A 26,176-nucleotide genomic window follows, 5' to 3' on the forward strand; every position below is an offset into this window, starting at 1 on the left:
ACATAGTTCCAAATAATTAAAGTTAGAATAGTTTATTTTGGATTCTTATATACAAACATTTTATCTAATTTACCTAATCCTCTTCTATTTCTGATGTGGCATGTACAACATTATGATAAATTTTCTGGATAAAATGGAACAAATTGTTTCCCGTATACAATTTCTATCACACATTTTTTAAAAAAAATAGATAACTGCGATTCTGTGCTTGGTTGAGAATGGAACTGTTGGACAGAAAAAAAAGGTAAACTTGAATTGAGCATCCTGGAGACTGGAAACCATGTTCCCACCATGGTATTTTGCCTTACATGAATGGATGTTCTGTGATGATGGCTGTGTACACTTTAATTTGAAAAGGTACATCAGATTTTCAATTCTGTCACAGGTCCAACAGTGATTCTTACCTTATAGAAAAGTTAAATGTAATCTGCACTTCCCATTTTTTTTCAGGTTCCTCGGGAACAAGAGATGCTCATATTTACATACTGGGTTCCCCCCCAAATAAGACCCTTTCATATAGTTTTTTGAACCCTGAAATAAGTGCTTGGCCTTACTGCCATGCACTCAAAAGCCCGATTGGGCTTATTATCAGGGATGCCTTGTTTTGGGGAAAACAGGGTATCAAGTTGGCACTATTGGACTCGTATAAGAGTTAGATCTTAGTCTGTTTTGTCCTAAACATTGCATATCCTTTAAAGGGGCAGAATAAATGTGCAAGTTGCTGGATTTTAAGTTACAGTTCACAGATCACAGGACACAAGGATGGGTATTAGTGTTTATTTCCTGCCTTAAAAACCAATGTTTCCGCCAATCGGAATTGGGTGATAGGTTAGTTTGAAATGTTCCATCTTAAACTACATATGCAAGCAGAAAGCAGCTTTTTCTCTCATTAGCTCCCAGATGTAAGGAAATTCAAGGATTGTTTCTGCCTCTATTGTGTACAAGGCTATATCATAGTAAAGCTTCCTGTAAAACGTTTTTCTTTTCTTCCCCACCACAAGTAATTAAAATCCACTTATAGCAATGCCCATATCAAGGTGGATGTTTTTCAATTTCAGTAAAATGTTTTTGTCAGAAGTATACAGTCTGCATTCTGTATATAATCTAATGAGTTAGAAAGTAAAACTTTTAAAAATGACATTAGAGTCCATTCCCCTTAAACAAATATTAATTCCCCTAATTCCTGACCAGGAAAAAGCTATTTTCCGTAGAGACAAACATCAGTTCTGTTACTGTTCTCTGTGCCTTTCCCTCTCTTAACATTACAGAAATCTAGAGGGTGAAAGAGTTTGATCATTACAAAGTTCAGGTTGATCTCTTACTTTTTGAAGGGCTACCCTTATTTCTTTTATGTATATATATACACACACACATATATACATAATACATAATATAGTCATTCTTCCATCCATGAGACAGTTGTCTTTCCAGAGCAAATACTTCAAGCGCAGCTCTTACAATCTTGGCTGAGAAGATAATTTTGTCTTCAGGTTTTCAGCAAGTTTATCCATGAATTCAAATGTGTTCAAATAATCAGAACGTTTCACGCTGTGATTAAAACAAAGTAAAACAGTAGTGTTAATTCAACAGTATAAGAAATGCTCTTACAAGGTATCTATTTTTTATACAGGTAGACCTTGACTTATAACAATTAGTTTAGTGACAGTTTGAAGTTACAGTGACATATAACCGTTTTACACATAAACATTGTAACATCTGTCAAGACTGGAGCCTACCTGATGCAATATTACAAATTGCAGAGAAGAATTGTAAAACTGACTAGTCACGGTGAATATGCAAATTATAATTTAATCTAATTGGCTGACAAAAGTATATAATGCACCTTGGCATAGATTTGGCTTATGCATTGGATTGAGGTATTGTGGCTTAGTATGGTTTAGAGTGGCTTGTGAATTAGTGTGGCCTGTGGTGGCTGAAGACTTGTAGCTAAATATTATAAATGAGAATAGTAGAATTGTGAGTACTTTGTATAGTAACTACTAGAGAGGTAGCTACAGTGTAAATAGGTAGTGTAGGTTTGCTACGAAAGAAATAAGTGTTTTACTAAGAAACTGCAGTAAGTGTTTTCAATTATCTTCAAGATAAATATTCCTGATATCCTGGTTTGAGGCAGGCTGGTAAACTGGGTTGGCTATCTGGGTAGGCTAGCTTCCGCAAAACCATACTCCAACAACATCTCCATGGTGATGTGATCAAAATTCAGATATTTGGCAACTGACTCATATTTATGATGGCTGTCCTAGAGGCATACACACATTCATGCAATGCGTGTATGACCCTCTGCATGTGTCCCGCTCCACCCCCATACGTGTCCCCACCCTTTTGCCCCTGCACATGCGACCCCCTGCATATGCCCAGCAGAGACCCGAAAATCAGCTGCCCAGCTTGAGCTGCACACGCATGCACTGCAGAGCTGAGTGACACAAGGTGACAGCTTGTGTGCCTGTAGAGGGCTCTGCGTGCCATCTGTGGCACATGTGCCATAGGTTTGCCATCACAGGCCTATACATTCATTAAATAAATACATTTTAGAACATTTTAAATATTTTCATATTTCTCTGAAACGGATCACTTACTTAGGCAGCCCTTTAATGCAAGCAGACAAATCTTTTGTCATGAAACCTGCTTCGATAGTCTCTACACAGACATCCTCCAAGGCTGATGCAAAATTCTGGAGGTCTTTGTTGTTATCTAGTTTTGCTCTATGAGCTAGACCTCTGGTCCAGGCAAAGATGGATGCTAGGGAGATAGGAAGAGAGAACTCAATTAACAATACTGTTCAAATAGACATCTATATTGCCTACATTATTTTTTCCCTACACTCTCAGTCTGAAAGAGAACCTAACAATTCCATTTTGTTCTTGAGCAGATTTTAGAGAGTAGCCTGTGGTTACATAGCCACAAAGGTTGTAAGAATTTTCCTACTTCCCATACTCGGACTCTCTTCCCTTGAATAGTGTTCATAAGATTAATACCAGTTAAATAATTAGAGTGTCAGGCCCAAAGTCATTATGTGAAGTTAGAGGTTTTGCCTGACACAGAAGCGACAGAATCGGGAGGGGTGAGAGAGATTTATACCACCACACATTCCTTTACGCAGAGTCCAAGTTCAACTGAACTAATAAAGGGACCAGAAATTCCTGCACCGGATTGGTCCACATGATTGCACTTGTGGGTGTGGGGATGTGAAATGAACTTTAACCTGGATGGGAACTGAATGGAATTCCAGGGTTGGAAAGAACGTGCTGAATCCAAAAATCCAACCGTGTGTGAAAGCCCAGGAGTGGAAATTGATTTATTTCTCAGATGCTATTTGGTTCGCTGACATAGAGATTATTTTGACCCTGGAAGCAAGTTTGGCTTCTACATTTATTTCAATTTAACACTATAAATGATGTAGCAATAGCCACATACAAAATGTAAACATTCCATATTTTTAAAGTAATCTGATAGGCCCACAGGATTAATTTTGAGTCAGTATTTTCGCTAATAGACCTTTCAAGGGTTCATTGGAGCTATGCTGTGACATTTATTTAAGACACTATCTATGTTAGACTGGGAATGGTGGAACCCACTTACCTATGGGATTAGTGGAGGTCTCTTGACCTTTCTGATACAGGCGATAGTGACGAGTTACTGTGCCATGAGCAGCTTCAGCCTCAACAGTTTTGCCATCTGGGCATATCAGGACACTTGTCATCATCCCTAAAGATCCATAACCTAGAGAGGAGAATGAACTAAGCAATTAGTGTACTTGAAAATGTATAATTCCTTGTTTGGCAACTCTTGACCCCAGCAGTTTTAAGAAGCAGGCAGAGGAAACCCAACTAATATGACTAGTTATTTTTTATCTAAAATGCTATTTGGGGGGGGGGGGAATTATTATCTGGCATTACTGCTAACTGTTCCTGCTATCAAATGGAAAGTGAATTTTTTTACAATTTCAGTTTTGTTTAAGGATTTTTAAAATAGCATTTTTAAAATTTTGCATTTAGTTTGGTAAGGGCTGGTTAAAGATATACAATTTTCCAAGGATAAAAAAAGTTTGTTACACTAAACCTGATTTGATTCAAACAGAAACTTGATGGGTGCTTTTGGATTTTACATACAAATTTTATAGGCAGAAAAATACCTTTGTGGTAAGAAGTGAGCAAATTTATTACCACATAATAATTATGTGTTACCCCCTCCCAAAGCGAGTCGTCTTAATTCTACTTGGAAGATGTATCATGCAAACCAGCTTCAAACATTAACAAATCCAAAGGGACATTGGCAGTATTAGGGAAGAGGTGATCTAGACTAAATGCTAAATTTTCAGTGTTTATATTATTCTCAAAAAATAACAATTATAAAACAATTATGAGTTGAAGCTGCCTAATAAATTATATACAAAGCTACTTCTATAAAGACTTGTAAACTTCCTGAATATGTTAATTGTATAGTTTTAAATGGCCAACATTAAGAAAATCATGGTTGCCCAGTAATTTTAAGAGCCAGGGTGGTGCAGTGGTTAGAGTGTAGCACTGCAGGTTACTTCTGCTAACTGCTAACTGTAGTTCAGCAGTTCAAATCTCGCCACTGGCTCAAGGTTGACTCAGACTTCCATCTTTCCGAAGTGGGTAAAATGGAGACCCAGATTGTTGGGGGCAATATGCTGATTCTGTAAATCGCTTAGAGGGCTGTAAAAACACTGAAGCGGTATAGAAGGCTAAATGCTATTGCTGTTGCTATTTTGTAACAATGCTCTGTAACATCAGCTACATACTGCCATTCCTTCCCTTTTCAAATAAGGTTAGCTCCTTAACTAACAGTGACATACAGGTAGTCCCCAACTTACAACAGTTCATTTAGTGACTGTCCAAAAGTTATGACAGCATTGAAAAAAGTGACTTATGACATTTTTTCACACTAAATGTGAGCAAAATTCAAATGCTTGGCAACTGACTCATGACAGTTGCAATATCCTGGGATCATGTGGTCAACTTTGGCAACCTGACAAGCAAAGTCAATGAGTAAGACAGATTCACTTAACGGTGTTACTAATTTAACGAATCACAGTGATTCCTTTAATGGCCTTGACAAGAAAGGTAAAATGGGGCAAAATTCACTTAAGAAATTCACTTACCGTATATACTCGAGTATAAGCCGAGTTTTTCAGCCCAAAAAATGGGCTGAAAAACACAACCTCGGCTTATACTCGGGTCATTGACAAAGTCACCACACGAGGGGGCCATTGCTTGAGCTAGAGCGAGGAGGCACCAGCTTTTGTCCCCTCTCCCACGCTGTAGTTCCTCTCCCTGGCTCAAGCAAATGAGGCAGCCATTTGCTCCAACCGAGAGGGGGGAAAAGCAATGGTGAGTCTCTCTCTGCATTGCCCTTAGTCGGATTAAAAAGGCCCCCTGCTGTCAGATTCTCCTCCCCCTCCTTTGAAAGGATTTAAACTGTTTAAAAAATGGTATTTTGTGATAGTTGCTGTCCTTGCTTGGATAGGATCTAATAATGTGTTATGAGGCAGAGCTAGACAGGAATTCTTTTTCTATCTGTCTATCTTTCTATCTATCTATTTTTCTATCTATCTATCTATCTATCTATCTATCTATCTATCTATCTATCTATCTGTATCTATTTCTATCTATCTATCTATCTATTTTTCTATCTGTCTGTCTATCTATCTTTCTATCTATATCTATCTGTCTATCTATCTATCTATCTATCTATCTATCTATCTATCTATCTATCTATCTATCTATCTGTATCTATTTCTATCTATCTATTTTTCTATCTTTCTAGCTATCTATTTTTCTTTCTTTCTATCTATCTATCTATCTATCTATCTATCTATCTATCTATCTATCTATCTGTATCTATTTCTATCTATCTATCTATCTATCTATCTATCTATCTATCTATCTATCTATCTATCTATCTATCTATTTGGTTTTCTATGCTGATAACCTCACAGCAGCTAATGCTGAAGCTCTTCTTTGGATACACTTATTAATTTGTTTGTTTGTTTATTTATTTAATTGGATTTGTATGCAATCCCTCTCCAAGGACTCAGGGTGGCTCACAGCATATATAAAAACAGAACAATAATGTAAATCCAATTAATGATGAGAAGGAATCCAGTTTTGAAGGATTTTAACTCTTAGGTTTTAGCTTTGTTCCTGATCGAGCTACTTTTTTTACTTTTTAATTTATTGTTAATATTGTTAATTTGTTTACCCTCTTTTAAATTTACAGAGCTAGTTTACTGGTTTTCTTTAAAATAAATATTCTAAAACATGTCTCAATTAATGTAATTTTATTGTTTTCCATTTTTATAAGTTACCAGTAGCCACTGCATTTTCTAACCTCGGCTTATACTCGGGTCAATACGTTTTCCCAGTTTTTGTGGCAAAAATTGGTGCCTCGGCTTATACTCGGGTCGGCTTATACTCGAGTATATATGGTAATTGTCTCTCTTAGCAACATAATTTTTGGGCTCAATTGTGATTGTATGTTGAGGACTACCTGTATTTGGAATTATACTATTAACAAGAGCACCTATACGTACAGAATTACCTTGCATCTATTTTTTACAAATTTGAGTAAGATGAAGTTCTGGAGCATACTGCAGGTTCAGCATCGTTGCCTAGGTGGGGTGATGATAATCTACATCAGCTGTTTGCTAGTGTTTATAACTTACTTGCCTTTCTATGTAATTTAAATTCCCAGAAGGTGGCACTATCTAGTCAAACCTAGCTGATCTTGTACTAGGTGTACTATTTCACTGATGGTAACAGGAGCAAATTAACTCTACCAGATCTTCTATAATTGGCAGAACATATCAGAAAGTCACTTATCAGGCCTTATGGTTTGCAGGGCTTTTATGAATTGGGAGGGCAGGAGGAGAGAAGAAAAGCAGCTACTGTCTTCCTATCTAGCTTTAGACTCTAGGCCAGTGATGGCAAACCTTTTTTTCCTCGGGTGCGGAAAAAACATGGGTGTACGCTCTTGCACATGCACAAGTGCCCGCACTCATAATTCAATGCCTTGGGAGGGTGAAAACAGCTTTCCCCACCCCCTAGAGGCTCTCTGGAGGCCAGAAATGGCCTGTTTCTCAACTTCTGATGGGCCCAGTAGACTCAGGTTTCACCCTCCCCAGGCTCCAAAGACTTCCCTGGAGCTGGAGGAGGGCAAAACCCCTCCTCAATCTCCCCAGAGGCTTTCTGGAAGCCAAAAATGCCATCCTAGAGCATCTGTGAGCCAAAAATCAGCTGACCAGCACACACATGCACATTGGAGCTGAGTTAGGGCAACAGCTCCCATGCCAGCAGATATAGTTCCACGTGCCACCTGTGGCACACGTGCCATAGATTCGCCATCACTGCTCTAGGCATTTGGTTAGCCTTTGTTGAAATACTGCATTGAGCTGACTTTTAAGACAGAATTAATACTTACCAAGGTGATTCTGTATATATTTTGTATTTGTTATTCTGTGCAAAGCTATACATCTGGCTAGTTACCATGCTACCAAAATCAACACATTAGAGGCATTAAACGTACCTTGGGCAACTGAGTCAGACTGCACATCACCATCATAGTTCTTGCATGCCCAGATAAATCCTCCTTCAGACTTTAGGGCTTGAGCTACCATGTCATCAATCAGTCGATGCTCATACCAGATGTTTTTGGCCTCAAACTTTGACTTGTACTCTCTGGAGGGGAAAGAAAACTCAATGTTATCTGTGTTTGTCTCAGATCTGGCATACTCATGCTTTCGAAAGTCCATAAAAAGAAAGTAAGAGAGGAACTTTAAATTCTGTCACTACAATATTTTCTTTCCGTACTTAATATCTGGGAGATGGGCATTTTATCTGAGCAAACAACATTTTTTCAATATAGTGAGAACTGTTTTAACCAACTGAGCAACAGATTGGGAAACAAGTTAGTTTCATTCACAAACTTTGTGAACCACTCAAGCATAGCAACTTTGCTGCCAACTTTCCTAGTTCAACATTGTTTAATTTAAAGAGTACATGAACAATGTGAACCCTCACTCATTATTGTCACTGAGCACAGGTAGAAATAGAAAACCTCCTGATTTGCAAATTAACATCAAGCACAACCAGCTTTCCGGAGGAAAGGGGATGCTTTGAATAAAGGAACTGCCCTATAGAGGAATGCAAAGAAATTATATTTGTATGTGGGTTTGTTACTTATACAGAGGATTTTTAAAGTTTGCTTATGAACAATCTCCAAAAGAAGTTTTCTTCATTTTATATTTGTAATCCCCTTCTGTTCATAGTTTAATATGCACAATTGGTTCAGTATCTTCTGCATTTAATTTTGAAGAATTCATTTTAAAAAAGCTTCTGAGAATAAAGTTTCAGAGTCTGGAATTAATACTCTATTACGAAAGCTTACAAAAATTAGTTTTTCTAAGAGGTAGCCCTGCAAGTGAAAATATGTAATAAAGTATTATTACTTGTCGTAGATTTCCTGAAAGATATCCTTAAAACGCCCATCGTATTTTTTCAAAATGGTATTTTTGGTACTCATGTAGAGGGGCCAAGCTTTAGACAATGCCATCTGGAAAGAACTGTGGGCAAAGTCCTTGATGGATTGATCAAGGTTATACATCCCCAGAGCCACACCTCCACAGCCTGTATCACAGAAAAGAGTAGTATGAAGAGAGCATGTAACCAAACTTTTGCTTCATTACAGCACAAGAGTTCACAGACTTTTTTCTTTTACATGTATTTTCAAGGGTTGAATGATAACCAATTCATACCACCACATTAGCTATGGAAGATGAAAATTTCTTTTTATTATATAGCCATAAGGCTCCAAACAGGCAACAAGACTCTTTACTACACATTACCAAATTGTTCACTGATGTTCATATCCATTATTATTAGTGTTTGTATTGTTACATTATCCAGGAAACCAAAGTCCCATTGCAGAATAGTTTGGCTGTCAATTTACAGCTCTGTTGTAAGACATGCTTGCATGCTTCCCAAGGTGCATCATAGGAGGCCAAACTGGATTTGCACCAGAAAGAAAGATGAGTGACTCTTCATGCAGCATTATCCTTCCCAGGGCCAACTCATAACTGGATTCCACAACTGGGAAGTTCAGAACTGGCAGGAATCTGACTGCCCATATGGAGCACCAACTCATCTCCCAACAAAAGTGGTACTTATTTATTTACTTCTATAGAACATTTTTTAAAACTGTTAGGTGGACAGAAACTGATGTGAGTGACAGCAGCTCACCCTGACACAGTGCCAGGACTCAAACCAGACCATCTCCAGATTAAGCCACTGTGCAACTGCGCCTCCCTTCATATTCACAATTCCAAGTCAGAAAGAATAAAACAAAAAGTGCAGAAAATTAGAATTCACTTGCTTGTCATGTAAAGTCTTTTTAATTGGCTAAGTTTGCAGCTAAGAAACATCAGGCCCCTCATTTCCTCTAAATCTGTAGCAAATTATGAAATACATCTGAAGCCACATTTGGTCATTTGGACCCCATTGAACTCTCAAAAAGAACATGCCACTACTGAGCAGAATTAGAACTAATAATATGGCAGGTCCATGCTGACCAAAAAAGTGGTTCCCAAAATTATGCGGAACAGATCATACACTGTCAGAAATGTCAGTAAAAAAAGCTTACTGTATTCATAAACTAATTCCTGTCTAATGTGATAAACCTATACTGCACTTATTCAAAATGCTACTGCCATTACAAAGGTTGCAGCATCTTGTAGTCCAATGATTGTTATTTGAATTCTCAGATGTTCCAATAAGCAAATTGGGAAAGCTGATTTTGCTTAATTAACACATGTGATTTGCTTAACAACTATGGTAATATATTCATAAAATCAGATCCAGTCACATAACTTGCTTAGTGATTGCATTGCTTAGGGATAAATATTCTGATCCCAATTGTGGTTGTGTGGAGAAGTGCTTGTACTTCTTGTGATGAAGATAAGAAGTTTCTGTATTATTTTCTTTTTCTATTTCTCTATTTTTCCCTTTTCTTTCTTTTCTGCATCTTTTGATTTTTTTTCCAGTTTGTCATAGTTTTTATTCTAATTATAGGCTAATAAAATTACAATGAAATAAAACTAATGAGTTACATCTATAAAGAAAAAAACTCTCCAAAATGTTCATAAAAATAACAACAGCCAAAAATAAAGATAACAATTGGGAGTAACACTGGACTGTTTTACAGGAATACTGTTAGAAACTTAGGAATTACTACCTGGAAGCTGTTAAAATTATGGCCTCTAATTGCCAAGTTGAGAAGCTGTGCAATTACATTAGTTAGGAATGAAATACAAAGATATAATATGCCTGGAGTTTTTTCAGTCAAGCATCAGCCTGTACTTGTCACTTAGTACAAGCTGGCACACAGCATACAACTATTTATTCATGGCTCCACTGTAAAGCAGTACACATACTACAGCAATTTTATTGGCTGTGCCATAGCCATCAGTTCTTTATTTCTTAATGCATATTTTATTAAGTTGCACAGATATGAAACATTTTATGTCTACCAGTTAATGCAATCATATTAATCTGATTAAGGGGAAAAATATACAGGAAACATGAAAGGAATTTGGCTCATAGCTTATATAAATGAAGTGTCTTATTTACATAAAGATTGGAATGCAACAAAGCAATTCTATTATTTCCCAGAGAAAATCTGTAATATCAACATAAAATACTCTTGGTCATCACAAATAAAAATAAGGAATCTGGATACAATGGATAGGATAATGTAAATATAAGGTAAATGTAAGCCTTCAAACTCTTCAAGAAAGATTGTTCAGGTTACCATACTATTATTAAAATACATATATCACCTTTTTAATATAAGTCACTCTAAATGTTAAAAGTGTTCTCCAATGTAAAATACTCAACCCAGTACCTTATTTTTCAAAGACGCACCAGAATATAAGACGCACCTTAGTTTTGGGGTAGGAAAATAGGAAAAAGAATCTGTTCACCAGATATTCATCTGGTTAGCATCCTTAGTCTGGTCAGCTTCAGCACAATATTTTATCCCCTGGTTAAGGTCTTAATTTTTTTTTTATTCTGAGAGAGTAACAATGAGAGTTTGCAAGCCAGTAAGAGCTGGGAACATCATTAGCACCTGGAAAGGAACAGCCTGAGCAAATAGAGCAATGGAAAACCCCCGCAAAGACTTAGGACTTAGAAAACATTCTTTGCAGAGAGTAACAATGAAAGAGCTTGGGTACATTAATAGCATCTGGTTAGGGCTGGAAATAAATATCTGGTACAAGTAAAGCAATGTGGAAACACCCCCCCCCCCCCCTATAAAGATAGGGTTTGGAATACATTCTTGGCAGAGAGAAACAATGAAAGATCTTGCAAGCTGGTAAAAGCTGGGAACATTGTTGGCACCTGGTTAGGGCTGGAAAGAAACTTACTCAGAACAAGTTAGAATAATGAAAAAAACCTGCAAAGACTTAGGGCTTGGGAAACATTCTTCACAGAGAGTAACAATGAAAGAGCTTGGGTAAATATCTGGAGCAAGTAAAGCAATAAAAAAAATTGGAATACATTCTTGGCAGAGAGAAACAATGAAAGAGCCTGTAAGGTAAGAGCTGGGAAGATCGTTAGCAACTAATTAGGGCGGGGTGGTGGTGGTGTATAAGACGCACCCTAATTATCAGCCTCTTTTAGGGAGGAAAAAGGTGCGTCTTATACTCCAAAAAATACGGTAAGTTAGTACAGTGGTACCACAAGATACGAACCTAATTGGTTCCAGGGGGAGGTTCGTAAGACGAAAGGTTGGTAAGAGGAAACATTGTTTCCCATAGGAAACAATGTAAAGTCAATTAATCCGCGCAACAACAAAAAACCCCCCGCAAAAAACCGCTGCCGCCCGGCTGTCACCTTTTAAAACAGCCGGGAGGCTTCCCAGCAGCCTCCTGAACCCGAACGCCAAACCCCAACGCCAAAACCTCCACGCACTTCGCCCTGAATGCCTCCTGGCTCAAGCCGGTGGCGGCAGACCGCCTTTGGGTTTTCGGCTCGGGGGGAGCAGGAGGACCTTCCTAATTCCCTCCTCCCCGAGCCGAAAACCCAAAGGCGGTCTGCTGCCGCCTGCTTGAGCCAGGAGGCATTCAGGGCGTGGAGGAATGGGAAGCTCAAACGCCGGTGGCTTCAGCTTCCCATTCCTCCATGCACTTCGCCCTGAATGCCTCCTGGCTGCCTGGCAGAGCGCTCACAGCCAACGGGTGGCGGGGGACAAAAGGCAGGCCAGCGCCCGGCTCCTGCCTCTCCGGAGCTGCCGACTGAACGGAGCAGCGGCGCGGGGAAGGAGAGAGAGAGAAGCAGGCGGCGGCGGGAGGGGGGGGCAAAAGGCAGGCCAGCGCCCGGCTCCTGTCTCTCCGGAGCCGCCGACCGAGCGGAGCGATCTTCTGCCGGCCATGGGCGAAGGGCGGGGAAGCCGGCGGCTGTAGCAGCTGGTGCAAGAGGCTTCCCCGCCCTTCGCCCATGGCCGGCAGAAGATCGCTCTTGCTCGGCTCCCCGCCGCTCTTCTGCTGGCCACGGGCGAAGGGCGGGGAAGCCTCTTGCACCAGCTGCTACAGCCGCCGGCTTCCCCGCCCTTCGCCCATGGCCGGCAGAAGATCGCTCCGCTCTTCCTAACTCCCTCCCCCCCAGCCAAAAACCCAAAGCCTGTCTGCTGCCGCACGGTTTAGCCAGGACAGGAGCGGCAAAGTGACATGGAGGAATGGGAAGCTCAAACCGCAGCAGACAGGCTTTGGGTTTTTGGCTAGGGGGGAAGAAGTAGGACCTTCCTAACTCCCTCCCCCCCCAGCCAAAATCACAAATCCAGGCAGCCCCCAGCCGCCAAAGGAGCCTCCTGATTCTCCCCGCCCTTCTGTCCCGCTCATTGCCCGTGTCTGGCAGAACCTGCTGCCCGAGTGCTCTTGGCCGGCGGGATGAAAAGTGCTGGGGTGGGTGTCCCGACAGCCCCCCACCCCAGTGCTTCGCCTCCTGCTGGGCAAGAGCGCTCGGGTGGCAGCTTCTGCTGGATACGGGCGATGGGTGGGACAGAGGGGCGGGGTTAAGCCTCCTTCGGCGGTTGGGGAACCGCCCGGCTTTGCCTTTTTGGCTGCAGCGGGTGCTGTGGTGGGGACCTTTGGGTTTTTGGCTGGGGGGGAAGGTGAAGCACTGGGGTGGGGTGGCCGGACCTCCTGCCTCCTCCCCCAGCCAAAAACCCAAATGTCTCTGCTGTAGCAGCTGCTGCAAGAGGCTTCCCTTCCCCTCGCCCGTGGCCGGCAGAAGAGCGCTCTTGCCCGGCGGGAGGCAAACGCTGGGGGGGGGGGTGTCAGGACACCCCCCCACCCCAGCTCTTTACCTCCCGCCGGTCAAGAGCGCTCAGGAGGCAGTTCTGCCGGCCACGGGCGAGGAGGATCGGGAGGCTTAAGTCTCCTGCAGCGGGTGCTGTGGTGGGGACCTTTGGGTTTTTGACTCTGGGGGGGGGAGACAGGAGGGTCGGACTGACACCCCCCACCCCAGCAGCCTCCCGAAGCCGAATGCCAAACCCGAATTTCCGGGTTCGGCATTGGGAGGCTGCTGGGAAGGCCCCCGGCTGTTTTAAAAGGTGACAGCCGGGCGGCGCGGCTTCCCAGTGGCCTCCCGAACTCGAACTTTTGCCGAACTTCCGGATTCGGCGTTTGGGAGGCCGCTGGGAAGCCGCGCCGCCCAGCTGTCACCTTTTAAAACAACCGGAGGGCTTCCTAGCAGCCTCCCGAACGCCAAACCCGGAAGTTCGGGTTTGGCGTTCGTAACATGAAAAAAGTTCGTAAGAAGAGGCAAAAGATATGATGAAACTTTCCATACAGTATGTAGAATGTCAGACCAATATTTTAAATTGTCCAAAAGTAAGGAAGGTTACCTTTGTAATTCTTCTGGTGAAGGGCTACCAAATTTTTTACTACCCACTGTGGGCGTGGCTTCTGCAGGGCGCCCTGCATTTTCTTTCAACATCTTTCTGTGCAAATTGGGTACTCCATTTTCGCCACCCCACTGCATTCCCTTCCCATCTGGGCAGTAGCCCACCCCTGAATTCTTCTTATAATGCCTCACCCATTGCTTCATTTTATATAATCTCTTTCTACAGAGATACACTCTCTCACTTCAGAGATTATTTCACCATTTCAAAGGAACTTTATTACGAAGAGAACTATTTGTGCCTATTTGCCCTAAGCATTTTCCCAATCAATGTATTTGTCAGGCCTTTTAAAAATACTTTTAATATATTTTAAAGACAGCTTTAACTATTTCCAATCAGAGATCAGGCTTATTCAGTACTAGGGGAATTGTAGTCCCATACACTAAAAGACATATTGGGGAAGACTCTTTTAAAAGGACCTGGAAAGCTTGTGAAGATTTCCTTTACAAAGCACACATTAGAATACTTTAGTATTTGCTTATCTTTTCTTCTTGTTTTAAGTATAGCTATTGCAGAATATTATATGAATTGTGTATATGAATTGTAGATATTCTTCAAACTATATTAAATTTTGTTAGATTTGGTATGGCTACCCACCCCAGAAGACTCTTCATGATTTCAATAAAGTAAAGCAGATTTAGATGCATGAGGTTTCACAACCATTGTTCCAACAGGTTTCACAATCACTTAAATCAGTTTTATAGCTATTTATACAACATCAAAGCAATATTGGATCACTCTAATTTTCAACTGTTTTTTTCCACTGGAAAAAAGAGGTGGGTGTAGTGAAAAGGATGGGAGACGCAATAGTTATAACAGAATCTATTTAAAAAATCTAGGAAATTTACTTTCTGCACATTTGTTATGTTGATCACCATGCCTCAATTTTATGAGAAGGCAACAGTGACTTTTATAATCCACCCAACAGACTGGTGGTCAGTTTCAAAGCCATATTGTTATTAATCCTTCATTTACATTTTCCGATTAGCACCTGGGAAATTGATCAAATAGTACTTCGGAGTACTTCGGAGAGGGGCGGCATACAAATCTAATAAACTAAACTAAACTTCATAGAGTCTTAGATGTAATTGATGGACCCCATTTCTTCCATTATTTAGTAGTTTGGCCTCAAGTGCCAATTATCTAATTCATATAAAAGCTTACAGGAAGATAACTTATTAATTTACTGTCATTTCTTATAATCTTCACCAATTTTCCACAGACAACCATTTTTTGATCAACACTTTATTTAATTCAAAACACCTACTTTCAAAATTATGGACCAAATAAGTTACAGGTTTGCCTCCATCCGCTGGTGTGTATATCATCTCTACTTTTCCAGGACCAGGAACCACAAAATCTGTAGCTCTGTACTACAAAACAAAAAATAGAGTACCAGTTTTGATCAAACATTCTTCTACACAGCTGTCATAATATACCATATTTATTTGGAAACAATTTCTATTGCTGCACCCTGATGTTGTGGGAAAGAAAATACTGGCAATTTGCTACTCAACTATTCTATTCTATTCTAATCTAATTGTATTGGATTCTAATCTAATCTAATCTTATTCTATTCTAATCTAGCTGCCCAGAGTCTCTAAGGAGTTGGACGGTATAAAAATCTAATAAATAAATAATTAATTTTAACGCTATGACACACATGCTTTATAACAATTACCGTATTTTTGGGAGTGCAAGATGCACTCCCCCACTGCCTAAAAGTGGATGGAAATGTCTGGGAGTCTTATAACCGAAGTCCCGCCCACCTGCCAGCCATTTTCGGCCTCCGCACATCGCATTTTTGGCTTCTGCATGCCTTGTTTACAGTCCATTCCAGGCTGCAGGGATCGCCACAGTACATCGCTGCCTTTGCATCATGTTTTCAGCCTCCACACACCTTCCTTTTGGCCTCTGCGCATTGCGCTTTGGGTCCATTTCAGACAATAGGGATTGCCACAGCACATTGCTGCCTCCGCGCATTGCAATTTTGGCCTCTGCACGCATCATTTTTGGCCTCCGTGTGTCACATTTTCAGCCACTTTTAGGGGGCAATCCCGGCTTTGCCAGTTGACACACCACCACCTGAAATGTGATGCAGACACGGTGATGGGCTGTGGTGATCTCCACTGCCTGGAATAGGCCGAAAATGTAACGCGTGGAGGCAGAGATCCCTGCAGGGCTTATCCAACCACTAATCAGCTGCTCGTGCTACATCAGGCTGTGATAATGTGCTGAAGCTGACCAGGCTGTTTATTGCAAGGGTGCTAGATACATTAATACTGATGGATACCGGTAGGCAGAAGCAGAATTTTGTTTTTCTTGCTTTCCTCCCCCAAAACTATATATTCTGCAGCGTCTTATACTCTGAAAAATATAGTAATATAATGCTGTAAACCAGATTGCATTTTGTTCTCCACTACATGCATTTTCTAATCAAAATTGCTAATGATGGTAAGAAGTCATGTAAGTTAAAGGATAAACATAAAATATTGTTCAAGATACTCACTTGGTCACCATAGGCATGGCGGCCAATAATAATGGGCTTTGTCCATCCAGACACTAATCGGGGGATGTTTTTGCAGATAATGGCTTCCCTGAAGACAGTGCCCCCCAAAATGTTTCGAATGGTTCCATTAGGTGATTTCCACATCTGTTTTAGCTTGAACTCTTCTACACGCTTCTCATCGGGGGTGATTGTAGCACATTTAATTCCTACATTGTACTTGTTTATAGCTTTAGCAGCTTCCACTGTAACTTTGTCATCTGTTGCATCACGATTTTCAATGCCCAAATCATAGCTGCAAAGAAAGTCCCCAATAAATGACATTTAACCATAACCACAGTCACTTCATTCATGAATGGTTCCATCTCCCAGATTTATACCGTACTAAGAAACTACAGTATTTTTAAAGCATCTCTGGAGAGGAGGCAAGATCTGGCCACAGAAATCCACGGAGAATCCCAAGATTTAAGCCCAGTGAAGGCAACACACTAGTACAGTGATGGGCAACCTTTTGAGCTTGGTGTGTCAAAATTCGCCAAAAAACCGAGCATAACTCGGGTGGTGTGTCACCTTGAGAAAAAAACACTCTCACTCTCTTCCTTCCTCTCTCATCTCTCACTCTTTCTCTCTCACTCTCTCTCTTCCTTTCTTTCCTTCTCTCTTCCTTCCACTTTTTTCTCTTTCTCTCTTTTCCTTCCTTCCCCTCTTCCCCTCCCTCTCTCCCTTTATATTTATCTCTTCCTTCCTCCGACCCTCCATTCATTTCATTCTTCCTTCCTTGTTCCCTCCATTTCTTCTTCCTTCCTTCTTCCTTTCCTTCCTTCCTTTTCCCTCCATTTCTCCTTCTTTCCCTCCCTCCCCCTTTCCCTCCTTTCCACTTCTCTCTTCCCTCTCCCTTTTTTTCCTTCTTTCTCATTTGTTTTGTTTCCCTCTCCCTCGTTCTTTCCCTCCATCATTTTCTCATTTTTCTCTCTCACATTCCCTCCCCCTCACTTCTGTTTTCTCTCCCTCTCTCTTGCTTTCTCTCTCTCTTCTCTCTTCCTTCCTCTCTTTTTTTTTCCTGCCCTGCAACACGCCGCGGGGCAATCGGCTGCAAGCAGGAGCTCCAAGACGGTGGCACCGACGTCGGGTCGCAGTACATTGCTGTCACTGGCCCGCTGGCTGGGCTGGGACGGAGGTGCCAGCCCCATGCCCAGCGCAGCAATGTACGGCGTCCTGCAACACATACAGCCGCCGGCGGTACCTTGCAGCCAACCACCCCACCGCCGCCCCACGGCTACTACTCAGTGCCCTCCCGCTCGACCCACGTTTGGCTGCGCCCCCTTCGTGGCTTGCCCTGCTGCCCCGCACCCGCTAGAGCTGCCCAGTGCAGCCAAAGTGTGGGGTGGAGTAGGCGGCGGCTGCTTCAGGCCCGCCCCCGAGCTGAGCTTCCTTTGGCTTCCTTCGAGGCAAAGCTGCAAAGCTCACCTGCTGCCTCGAAGGAAGCCAAAGGAAGCTCAGCTCAATGAAGATCGGCTGTTGGTCTCTTCAAGCTGCTGCCGCCCACTGCGGAGATCCCTTCGCCCGAACAGAGGCGGCGGCGGCGGGTTCAAGGGACCAACAGCCGGTCCTTTTCGGGGCTGCGTTGTTGCAGTGTCTGAGGCCGCCGCTGCCTCCGCCTCCAGGCGAAGGGATCTCCTCGGTGGGCGGCCTCGGAGGCTGCAACAACGCAGCCCTGAAAAGGACCGGCTGTTGGTCCCTTAAAGCTGCCGCTGTCGCCCACTGCGGAGATCCCTTCGCCTGGAGGCGGAGGCGGCCTCAGACGCTGCAACAACGCAGCCCCGAAAAGGACCAGCTGTTGGTCCCTTGAACCCGCCGCCGCCGCCTCTGTTCGGGCAAAGGGATCTCCGCAGTGGGCGGCAGCAGCTTGAAGAGACCAACAGCCGATCCTCATTGAGCTGAGTTTCCTTTGGCTTCCTTCGAGGCAGCAGGTGTCAGGTGAGCTTTGCAACTTTGCCTCGAAGGAAGCCAAAGGAAGCTCAGCTCGGGGGCGGGCCTGAAGCAGCCGCCGCCTACTCCGCCCCATGCTTCGGCCGCGCCGGGGCCAAGTAAGCTGAGGCTAGGCCCGTCACCCCGGCTCCAAGTGCGGGGCCTGGGCGGGCAAGCATTGGGAGGGCCTCGCCGTCGCTTGGCGGGAGAAGAGCTCCCCTCCCCGCGATCCGGGACGGCATGGCCGTCAACAAGTTAGTGCGCGGGGGTCCTGATGACTTGCTTACGGCCCCCTCCAGCCGCTCTTGCAGGGCTTCCAGGCTTCCCGCGGGGCGGCGAAGAAGCAAAAAAGCGGCACTGGAGGGACCAAGACGGTCTGCAGCTGAGCGTCTGGAGGAGGAGGAGGAGGAAAGCCAGGGGGCGGGGAGGAAAGCGGTCTTTCTCGCCTTCAGGGAGAGGAACTGCTGCTGCTCTGCCATAGGGTGCTTTCCTCCCCGCCCCCTGGCTTTCTTCCTTGCCGCCGCCAGACGCTCAGCAGCAGAGTGGAGGGGAGATTCGGGAGCTTATTGTAAAATCTCGTACGTTGCCGGGGGCCGGGTAAATGGCCTCAGCGGGCCGTAGTTTGGGGACCGCTGCCCTAAAGCTCCCCACGTGTCACCGAAAATGGCTACGCGTGTCAGTGCTGACACGCGTTTCATAGGTTCGCCATCACTGCACTAGTAAGCCTATCCAAACTCAAAGCTAGTGCATAAGAGAATGTCTTCCTTTTCCAAACATTTTAAAACAGCTTTGATAAATCAGTACCAGAGCAAAGGCTGCCACAGGAAGCTGAGAGAGAAAAAAAGCTGAAGCTGTTTCTGGGAAAGAAAAGTTGATGTTCAATCTGCAAGGTCAGGGGTAGGCAAAGTTGGTTCTTCTATGACAGAATTCCTGAGCTAGCATGACTGCCTGAGGAATTCTGGGAGTTGAAGTCCACAAGTCATAGAAGAGCCAACTTTGCCTACCCCTGTGCTAGGTGAATCAAATCAACCTAGACTCCAAGTGACTTTATGAGCAATTCATACTAATTACTGAAAGACAAAATCTCCTGATAGCCCTTCAAAAGAACTTTATTGCATTTATAGTGCAAGTTGGATCAAAAGAGCAATATCTTAACAAAAAATCTGCAATGTCATCTACTGCCTTTATCTCCAAACTTGAGACTTGATTTGAGAGAATAATGCACAATTACTCAGTAGAGTAACTTTAATACTTATGGCAAGTTGCAGCAAGGCAAGGTTTAGAGACAGAAGGGTTTATTAAACTGCATAGAGGGACAGAGTAGAAAAAAAGGATAGTTTGGACTCTGAGTCAAAAAAGCAAAAGAAAGAATCTTTCGTGGGTTATTAACAAGGATAATTTATTCAAATTGCTTAAGATCTAGACTACTTAAGATCTAGACTGGGTAAACTTCAACAATTGCACGGGATGTTAAGTTCTCAGGAAATTAGATGAACCCTGCTGCTGTGATGTGCATTTTCTATGACTAAAGTAATTTGTTTTATCTTTGGGTGTCATTGCCTTTATGGTGCGGTTTGTTTTAATACTTGCGCACTGCCCAGAATCACTGTAATGAACTAAGTGGTCATATAAACAATTTAAATAAATACTTTAATATACAGTACTTACGTTTATTAGTGCTACCTACAAAGTAATCTGCAGGAATTTTAAAGAAGGAATTCTGGAAAACATCACTAATATACACTCCAAATTCTATATAAATCAATGTATTATCCTAAATTGTATTAGTTAGAATATTTGCTCTTTTAACAGAAGGACAAAAAAGAAATAAAAATATATTATCTGGATTCCACTATGTCATAGAAATCAGACCCATGTAGTATTTTGTAGTCCTCGGAGAGGGGCGGCATACAAATCCAATTAAACTTGAAACGAAACTTTTAGCAGCTTCAGTGGTTACAAAAGAGTATATCTTGTGAAACAGGTAATCGCCTACCTTTCTTTTGCTCCTGGGAACAAAGTACAGTATGAGAGAAGTAGGGTAAAGTTCTAAATGTCCTGGCTTTTGTTTGTAGCTGATGCAATTAAAAGAACTTGCTGTCCTTTTATCAAGAGGGCTCCTTTAATGGCCTTGATAACTAATAGAACAGCTAATCAATTAAATCCCATGTGATGCCACCTCTGTCACTGTAGCTTCTGAAGGTTTATGGAATATCTGAACTAAACTGAGTCAAAAGAAAGGATGCAAGTTTGCAACTCTCCACAATTGACTTGTATTACCTAGCCTTCTTTGAATTAGCAGAAAGTTATATTAGCATGAAAGCTGTTGTCCCCATTGTCAATACTAACTTTTTTCAAGTCACTGCAGTTTGCTAAGTTCCTTCTAAGTTAATGGGTTACAAAACTTAAAGAGTTTACCTACCTACAGACTGCCCTTAGACTTCATGGGGATAAGAAGAAAAATGGTAACTCTATTTGGATAATTTAAATGTAAACCTGTCACAATCAAGGCTGGGATGCAATGAAGGCATTGTAAGGGGAACATGACAGGAAAAAAATGCTGTTGCCAGGACCTCCTAACTTGTGGGCTGGGGGGGAAAAGCTTTTATTAGGTAGCTATTTTCTATAGTGCAGTGATGAAACCTATTACATTTCTCTGCTGGTTATGGCACTTAAAAAATGCACAAGAACAAATGGTGACCATTCAGATAATTTGGTTAATTTAAAAATACAAAACAGCCTTGGAAACAGTTGGGCTTTGCAACAGCATCTGAATGAATGCTGACAGCGTGGAAACAGATTATCTTCAGGGCAGTTCCTGTACTTGACCCTTCCAGTTTTAAAGTAAAGGTTTGGTTAGGGAGTGTCATAATTTGAAGAATAAGGAGGCAGTTTTGAAAATATACACAAAAAATATAAGTAGAGTTATTTCTTCAGACTTTTTCCAAGTACCACAACTAACACTTAACACACACATAAGCTGCATTTTCTTCATAGTATAGAAGATATACCTGTGAAGATCCAGGTCCACGTAGGGAAAGATCAGCTTCTCTTTAATCAGTTCCCATATCACACGGGTCATTTCATCCCCTTGCATCTCAACCACAGAGCCTCCTTTGATTTTTTTAGACATTGTAAGCTAATGGAAATAAAACAAAGGAAGTTCCAATTCATCTCCACCTCAATTTTTTAATTAAGCCCAGAATCTGCTCTTAAAAGAACTTAATTCAGTGCACACATTTTATACTTCTTGTATATGCTTTGTATATCCCCGTCTCACAATATCAATCTTGAATTTTTAGTTTCTTTGAATGAAAGATACACATGTAGATATAAAATCATGATATGATAGGGTATAAAAGAGCAAAATAATTTTATTCTTCAAAAATTATTGGTGATATATGGAATGTAGTCACAAGGAATCTGCTTCCAAAAGCTATGCTGTGAAAGTCTTTGATCTGAGACTTCCAACTACAGTACAAACAGATCCTATTTGTATAACATATAACATCGGCCTTTTCTGCCATGGCACCTGCCCTCTGGAACATCATCCCTTTTGACAGGAGATCTCTACTACTCTTATGGAACTCCCTTAAAACCTGGTTATGTAAAAAAAGCCTAGGTATTGCAAGAAAATGGTAATGTGATTAGTTGGCATTGCTTATAACCTGTTATATATCTTAGCTATTTATACTAATATTATTTTTTGTACTTGTACTGAATGCTTTTAAAATTGATTTTGTGATTGTATGACATTGTCACATTTGTGAGATGAGCAGCCATACAAGTTTAACAAATAAAATAAAATTGCAGGGCTTGATCTGATTGACACTACCATACTCTGCATTTTGGAGAAGCCTAAACATTTGCATTCCAGGCACCTACTTGTATAGCCAGCACATTGTTTTCCTTTTCTTAATAAAGTCTATTTGGCTGCTAAAGGAACCCTTTCTATATATTTACTTTCTGAAAATGAGATCTTCAAAGGAAGATATTCAAGGAAATAAAATGCTTTTACCTGCCCCCTGACCTTAGTCAACAAAAGCATAGTTTTAAAATGTTCCATGGCCAATTGATAATCCCCACAGGTATTTGCGTATGAGTGTTGGTTATGAAAGAGCCATGACTTGGCAATTTTATCTTCAGAAGATATCTAACACGGTATGCAAGAGTCAATGAAAGAAGCACATGCTGTAGCTCCACTCTAAAATTACTTTTTGTACTACTATACAGTAGTACTACTGTACTGTTTGCACCAGGCTAAAGTCTAATCATATGAGTATATAACATTACAAAATCATTAAACTGGCAGAAATACTTAATGTATGGCTGCAAGATACTTTTTAAAAAATATAAAAATAATTATTTTCTTTATGGATGTGAAATCAATGAACTATTAAATATAAATCAGAGTTTGTTATACAGAGATTATAAATGTGATAAACTATGAGAAAACATCATTGTGAAGCAAAGTATTCATAAGCTTTCAAGATCAATTCCTATCTCCATCATATATTGAAATGGCCTCCAGTCCATAAAAGTTTTGAAGTGGAAATGTAACTCATGTTCATATTAGAGGAACATTATATACGATAGCCCAATTTGTTCCTTATGCTATCATGTCTGGGAAAGGGATTTGAAAAAAGGGAAAGGTGTTGCAATTAGAAGAGTGCTTGCATAATATTGCATGTCGAAATAACCAGTATTCTGAAACCCATAATTAAACAGGCCTTATTGTAGAAAAGATGAAGAAAAAAAAATTAGGCAAAATGATAGTTCTCAGAGATATTTTACATATTTTTTTATTATTATCTTGCTGCAGAAATTGGATGTCCATATATGTACTGTATGTCACCTCACAGCAAATTCTGCACAAATGAGCAAGGCTATATAGAAACTGTAATAGTTGACTGCTAAAATGACCCTTTTGTTACCTGGGTTTTCTATCATTTTAAAATACTGTATATTTAATACAATCAGTGAAATAAACTTAGGTATGCCACCTTGAATGACATAAAATAAACACACTTCAAATTAAAATGCTGGTTTTGTTAAGCAGTACCCAGCCACTATCTTGTCTCGATCAAGGTAAAATTGGGACCAATTAATTTAAACATTTCCAATTCATATTTTCATGCCGCCAAGAGTCTACGGAGAAGGGCGGCATATAAATCTAATAAATAAATAAATAAATAAATAAATAAATAAATGGGCACACTTGTAATGGAATTGTTGATTCCCAAAAAATAACCTAAATGCAGAATACCATTATGTGATTATGATATAAATCAATTATCTTACACAAAGCTCAGAATCAATTAAGAAATGAACCTGAAATTGATTTAATCAGATTGAATTTTAACATCATTTATGAAACCATTTAATTGTGCAAATATTACTATAACTATCTGGGAATCCCCCACATAAATCAAGATAAGACTAAAAAAGGACAGATGTATCCATTTGGCCCTCTTCATTCTTAGGAGCAAGGCAGTGTTCTGCAGTGGAGAGAATATTTTGTTCAGTTATATTACAACATGCTATAAAGCAAATAGTCTGCAATCAAAACCTAACCAAGCCAATATAACACAAAAGGTGGAAAGCTTTCTCAGCCATTTGACGTCTCCAATTTTGAGGGTGGGAACAAAGAATCAACAGTGGAAAGCAACTGGAAGCATGAAAATTCTAACACAAAAAAGGATTTATTAGTACAGCATATGAAAGGAGCTTTTCACGTAATTAAAAAAAAACCCTCTCCAAAGCCGGACTAGTAAAAAACCGCAAAACGGGTCGTGTAAGCTTATAGCAGCATTTTAGTTAAGCTATTTGTTGCTTTCGGCAGCACAATAACCCTTGCCAGCCTTTTCATATACTGTATTGCAAAACCCGTTGCTTTTACAATGGAGCGGTACAATAGCAACCCCGAGGAAGCGAAGGCGAACGAGATTAGGGGAGACTCACCACTTTGGGCAGATAAGAGTCGCTGAAGGACTTGGAAGGCTTGGTGAAACAGGACTGGAAGATCCCAGGACGAGGAGAGGCTGGGTTGTTGTCACTGCTCGACTCGCTCCCACTGCCACGGCCAAACTCTACGCCGCTGTAGCTGCTACTGCTGGTGCTAGCGCTAGCTCTGTCGGTTTTACTCGGGGCGGAGACCCTGCAATAGGTTACAAAATTAAAAAGAGAGAGAGTAGGTTTAAATGAAAGTCTGCTAGGGCCATGCCTACTCCCAGCCTCGGTAAACGCCCACAATAAGGGCTGATATTTCGTCCCTCCTTTACTCTCCAGTTGCCCAATAGAGAAATACGAGGAAAGCCGCTCGCCAATGCGCTCTTCCCACGCGCCTGACACGAACCAGCGAAGGAAAATGAGTGGAGAAGGGTTATTTTTTTTTTTTTTTGGGGGGGGGGGGAAAGGGGCAAGAGTACAGAACGTACAGAATAAAGAGGAGGAGTAGGGGAAGGAGGAGTAGAACAAAGGTGATTTATTTTTTTTATTTTTTAATTTATTTTATTTATTTATCCTGTTCCTCCGGGTAGATCGGAGACAAGGACGAGGATGACGCGCTGCAAATGCCAGCTAGAACAAATGTATTTTTTTTCCCTCTCTCTTTGTCTTGTCACCACTGACAAGCGCTAACCTGTCGCTTGGGCTGATTCGTGCGAGATTGCAAGTTGAGGATTTGACGGGCTTGTCTCCGGCTTCCGAAGCTTGAACAAAACAAACAGCTTAGGCTTCAGATCCCTGAAACGGTCGAATTTGATCCGACTGTCAGCAAAGAGGAAGCTTTGACCGCCGTTGATCTTCTTGAATCTTGACACTGATTGGTCCTGAGCAAACAAGATCCACAAGGACGAGCAAGTGAATCCACTGGCCTTTTAGGTTGACCCTCGGCTGCTTTTCTAGATACAAGAACGCTGAAGGTTTTTGCATCCGGAAAGCTGGCCTCCTTCCGGCATTAATTCGTCCCCATGCAAGCCTAGGGGCCAATTTGTATGAGAAAGGGAAGCAAGACTTTAATTCAAGGAAGTCATGGGACGGAATCACGCGCTTCACTTTCCCGAAGTCAAGTTTGCTTGTCTATCTACACTTAAAAGTTCAGGCCTCAGGAAAAAAGCAGAGAGGCGCAGTGTCTCAGCCGTGACAGTTTTAAGATGTGTCCACTTCTGAAAGCTTAAAGTCCACACCTCTTAAAATTGTAAAATATTGAAGCAGACCATGTAAAACATTGACTCCTTGTAGGTGTGAAATGGCAGGTATTAGCCCTATAATTCTGAAGGGTTTTATATAGATTGGAGAACTGGTGGGTGTTGCTCAGTGGTGAAATCCAATTTTTTTTACTAACTGTTCTGTGGGCATGGCTTGGTGGGTGAGGCAGGGGGAAGCTACTGCAAAATTCTATCTTTGGGACCGTCTTCTGCTGCATAGTTCCCAGCGATTGATCAGAGCCTACAGAATTGGCCTTCTCTGGGTCCTGTTGGCTAAGCAGGGTTGGTTGGCGGGGCCACGGGGGAAGGCTTTCTCTGCAGTGGCACCAGCTTTCTGGAACAAACTACCTCCTGAGATCCTTACTGTCCCCATTCTACTGGCTTTCTGGAAAGCCTTAAAGACATGGCTCTGCTTGCAAGCCTGGGGGCTGAGATTAATTGACACATCTTTAGATCTGGCCACAATAAGATTGTATGACTGCATGAATTGAGT

At 41.6% G+C, this 26,176-nt stretch overlaps 2 protein-coding genes across 3 annotated transcripts in view; one reads left to right on the top strand and one right to left on the bottom strand.

The window, feature by feature from the left end:
• Positions 1 to 763: 763 nt before the first annotated feature.
• IDH1 (isocitrate dehydrogenase (NADP(+)) 1) lies at positions 764 to 25,472 on the bottom strand. Of its 2 annotated transcripts, XM_070732150.1 has the most exons (10): positions 25,116 to 25,472; positions 24,437 to 24,632; positions 21,487 to 21,614; positions 16,511 to 16,802; positions 15,269 to 15,374; positions 8,492 to 8,669; positions 7,570 to 7,721; positions 3,601 to 3,741; positions 2,598 to 2,760; positions 764 to 1,548 (listed from the first exon to the last, which is right to left on the bottom strand). In XM_070732150.1, exons 3-10 carry the CDS (start codon positions 21,606 to 21,608, stop codon positions 1,455 to 1,457), a joined length of 1,248 nt encoding a protein of 415 aa, XP_070588251.1. In that variant the 5' UTR covers positions 21,609 to 21,614; positions 24,437 to 24,632; positions 25,116 to 25,472; the 3' UTR covers positions 764 to 1,454. The 2 variants fall into 2 exon arrangements, with proteins under 2 accessions (XP_070588251.1, XP_070588250.1); XM_070732149.1 differs by lacking the exon at positions 25,116 to 25,472 and having other exon boundaries at positions 24,437 to 24,820.
• The window catches only part of PIKFYVE (phosphoinositide kinase, FYVE-type zinc finger containing), a 113,355-nt gene continuing 112,110 nt past the window's right edge, over positions 24,932 to 26,176 (top strand). The window contains exon 1 of the mRNA XM_070732139.1: positions 24,932 to 24,954. The gene's annotated coding sequence lies outside the window, so the exon portion shown is untranslated. The remainder of the gene's footprint in view (positions 24,955 to 26,176) is intronic.

This window comes from Erythrolamprus reginae, chromosome 1, assembly GCF_031021105.1.
Source record: "Erythrolamprus reginae isolate rEryReg1 chromosome 1, rEryReg1.hap1, whole genome shotgun sequence".
Taxonomy (NCBI): domain Eukaryota; kingdom Metazoa; phylum Chordata; class Lepidosauria; order Squamata; family Dipsadidae; genus Erythrolamprus; species Erythrolamprus reginae.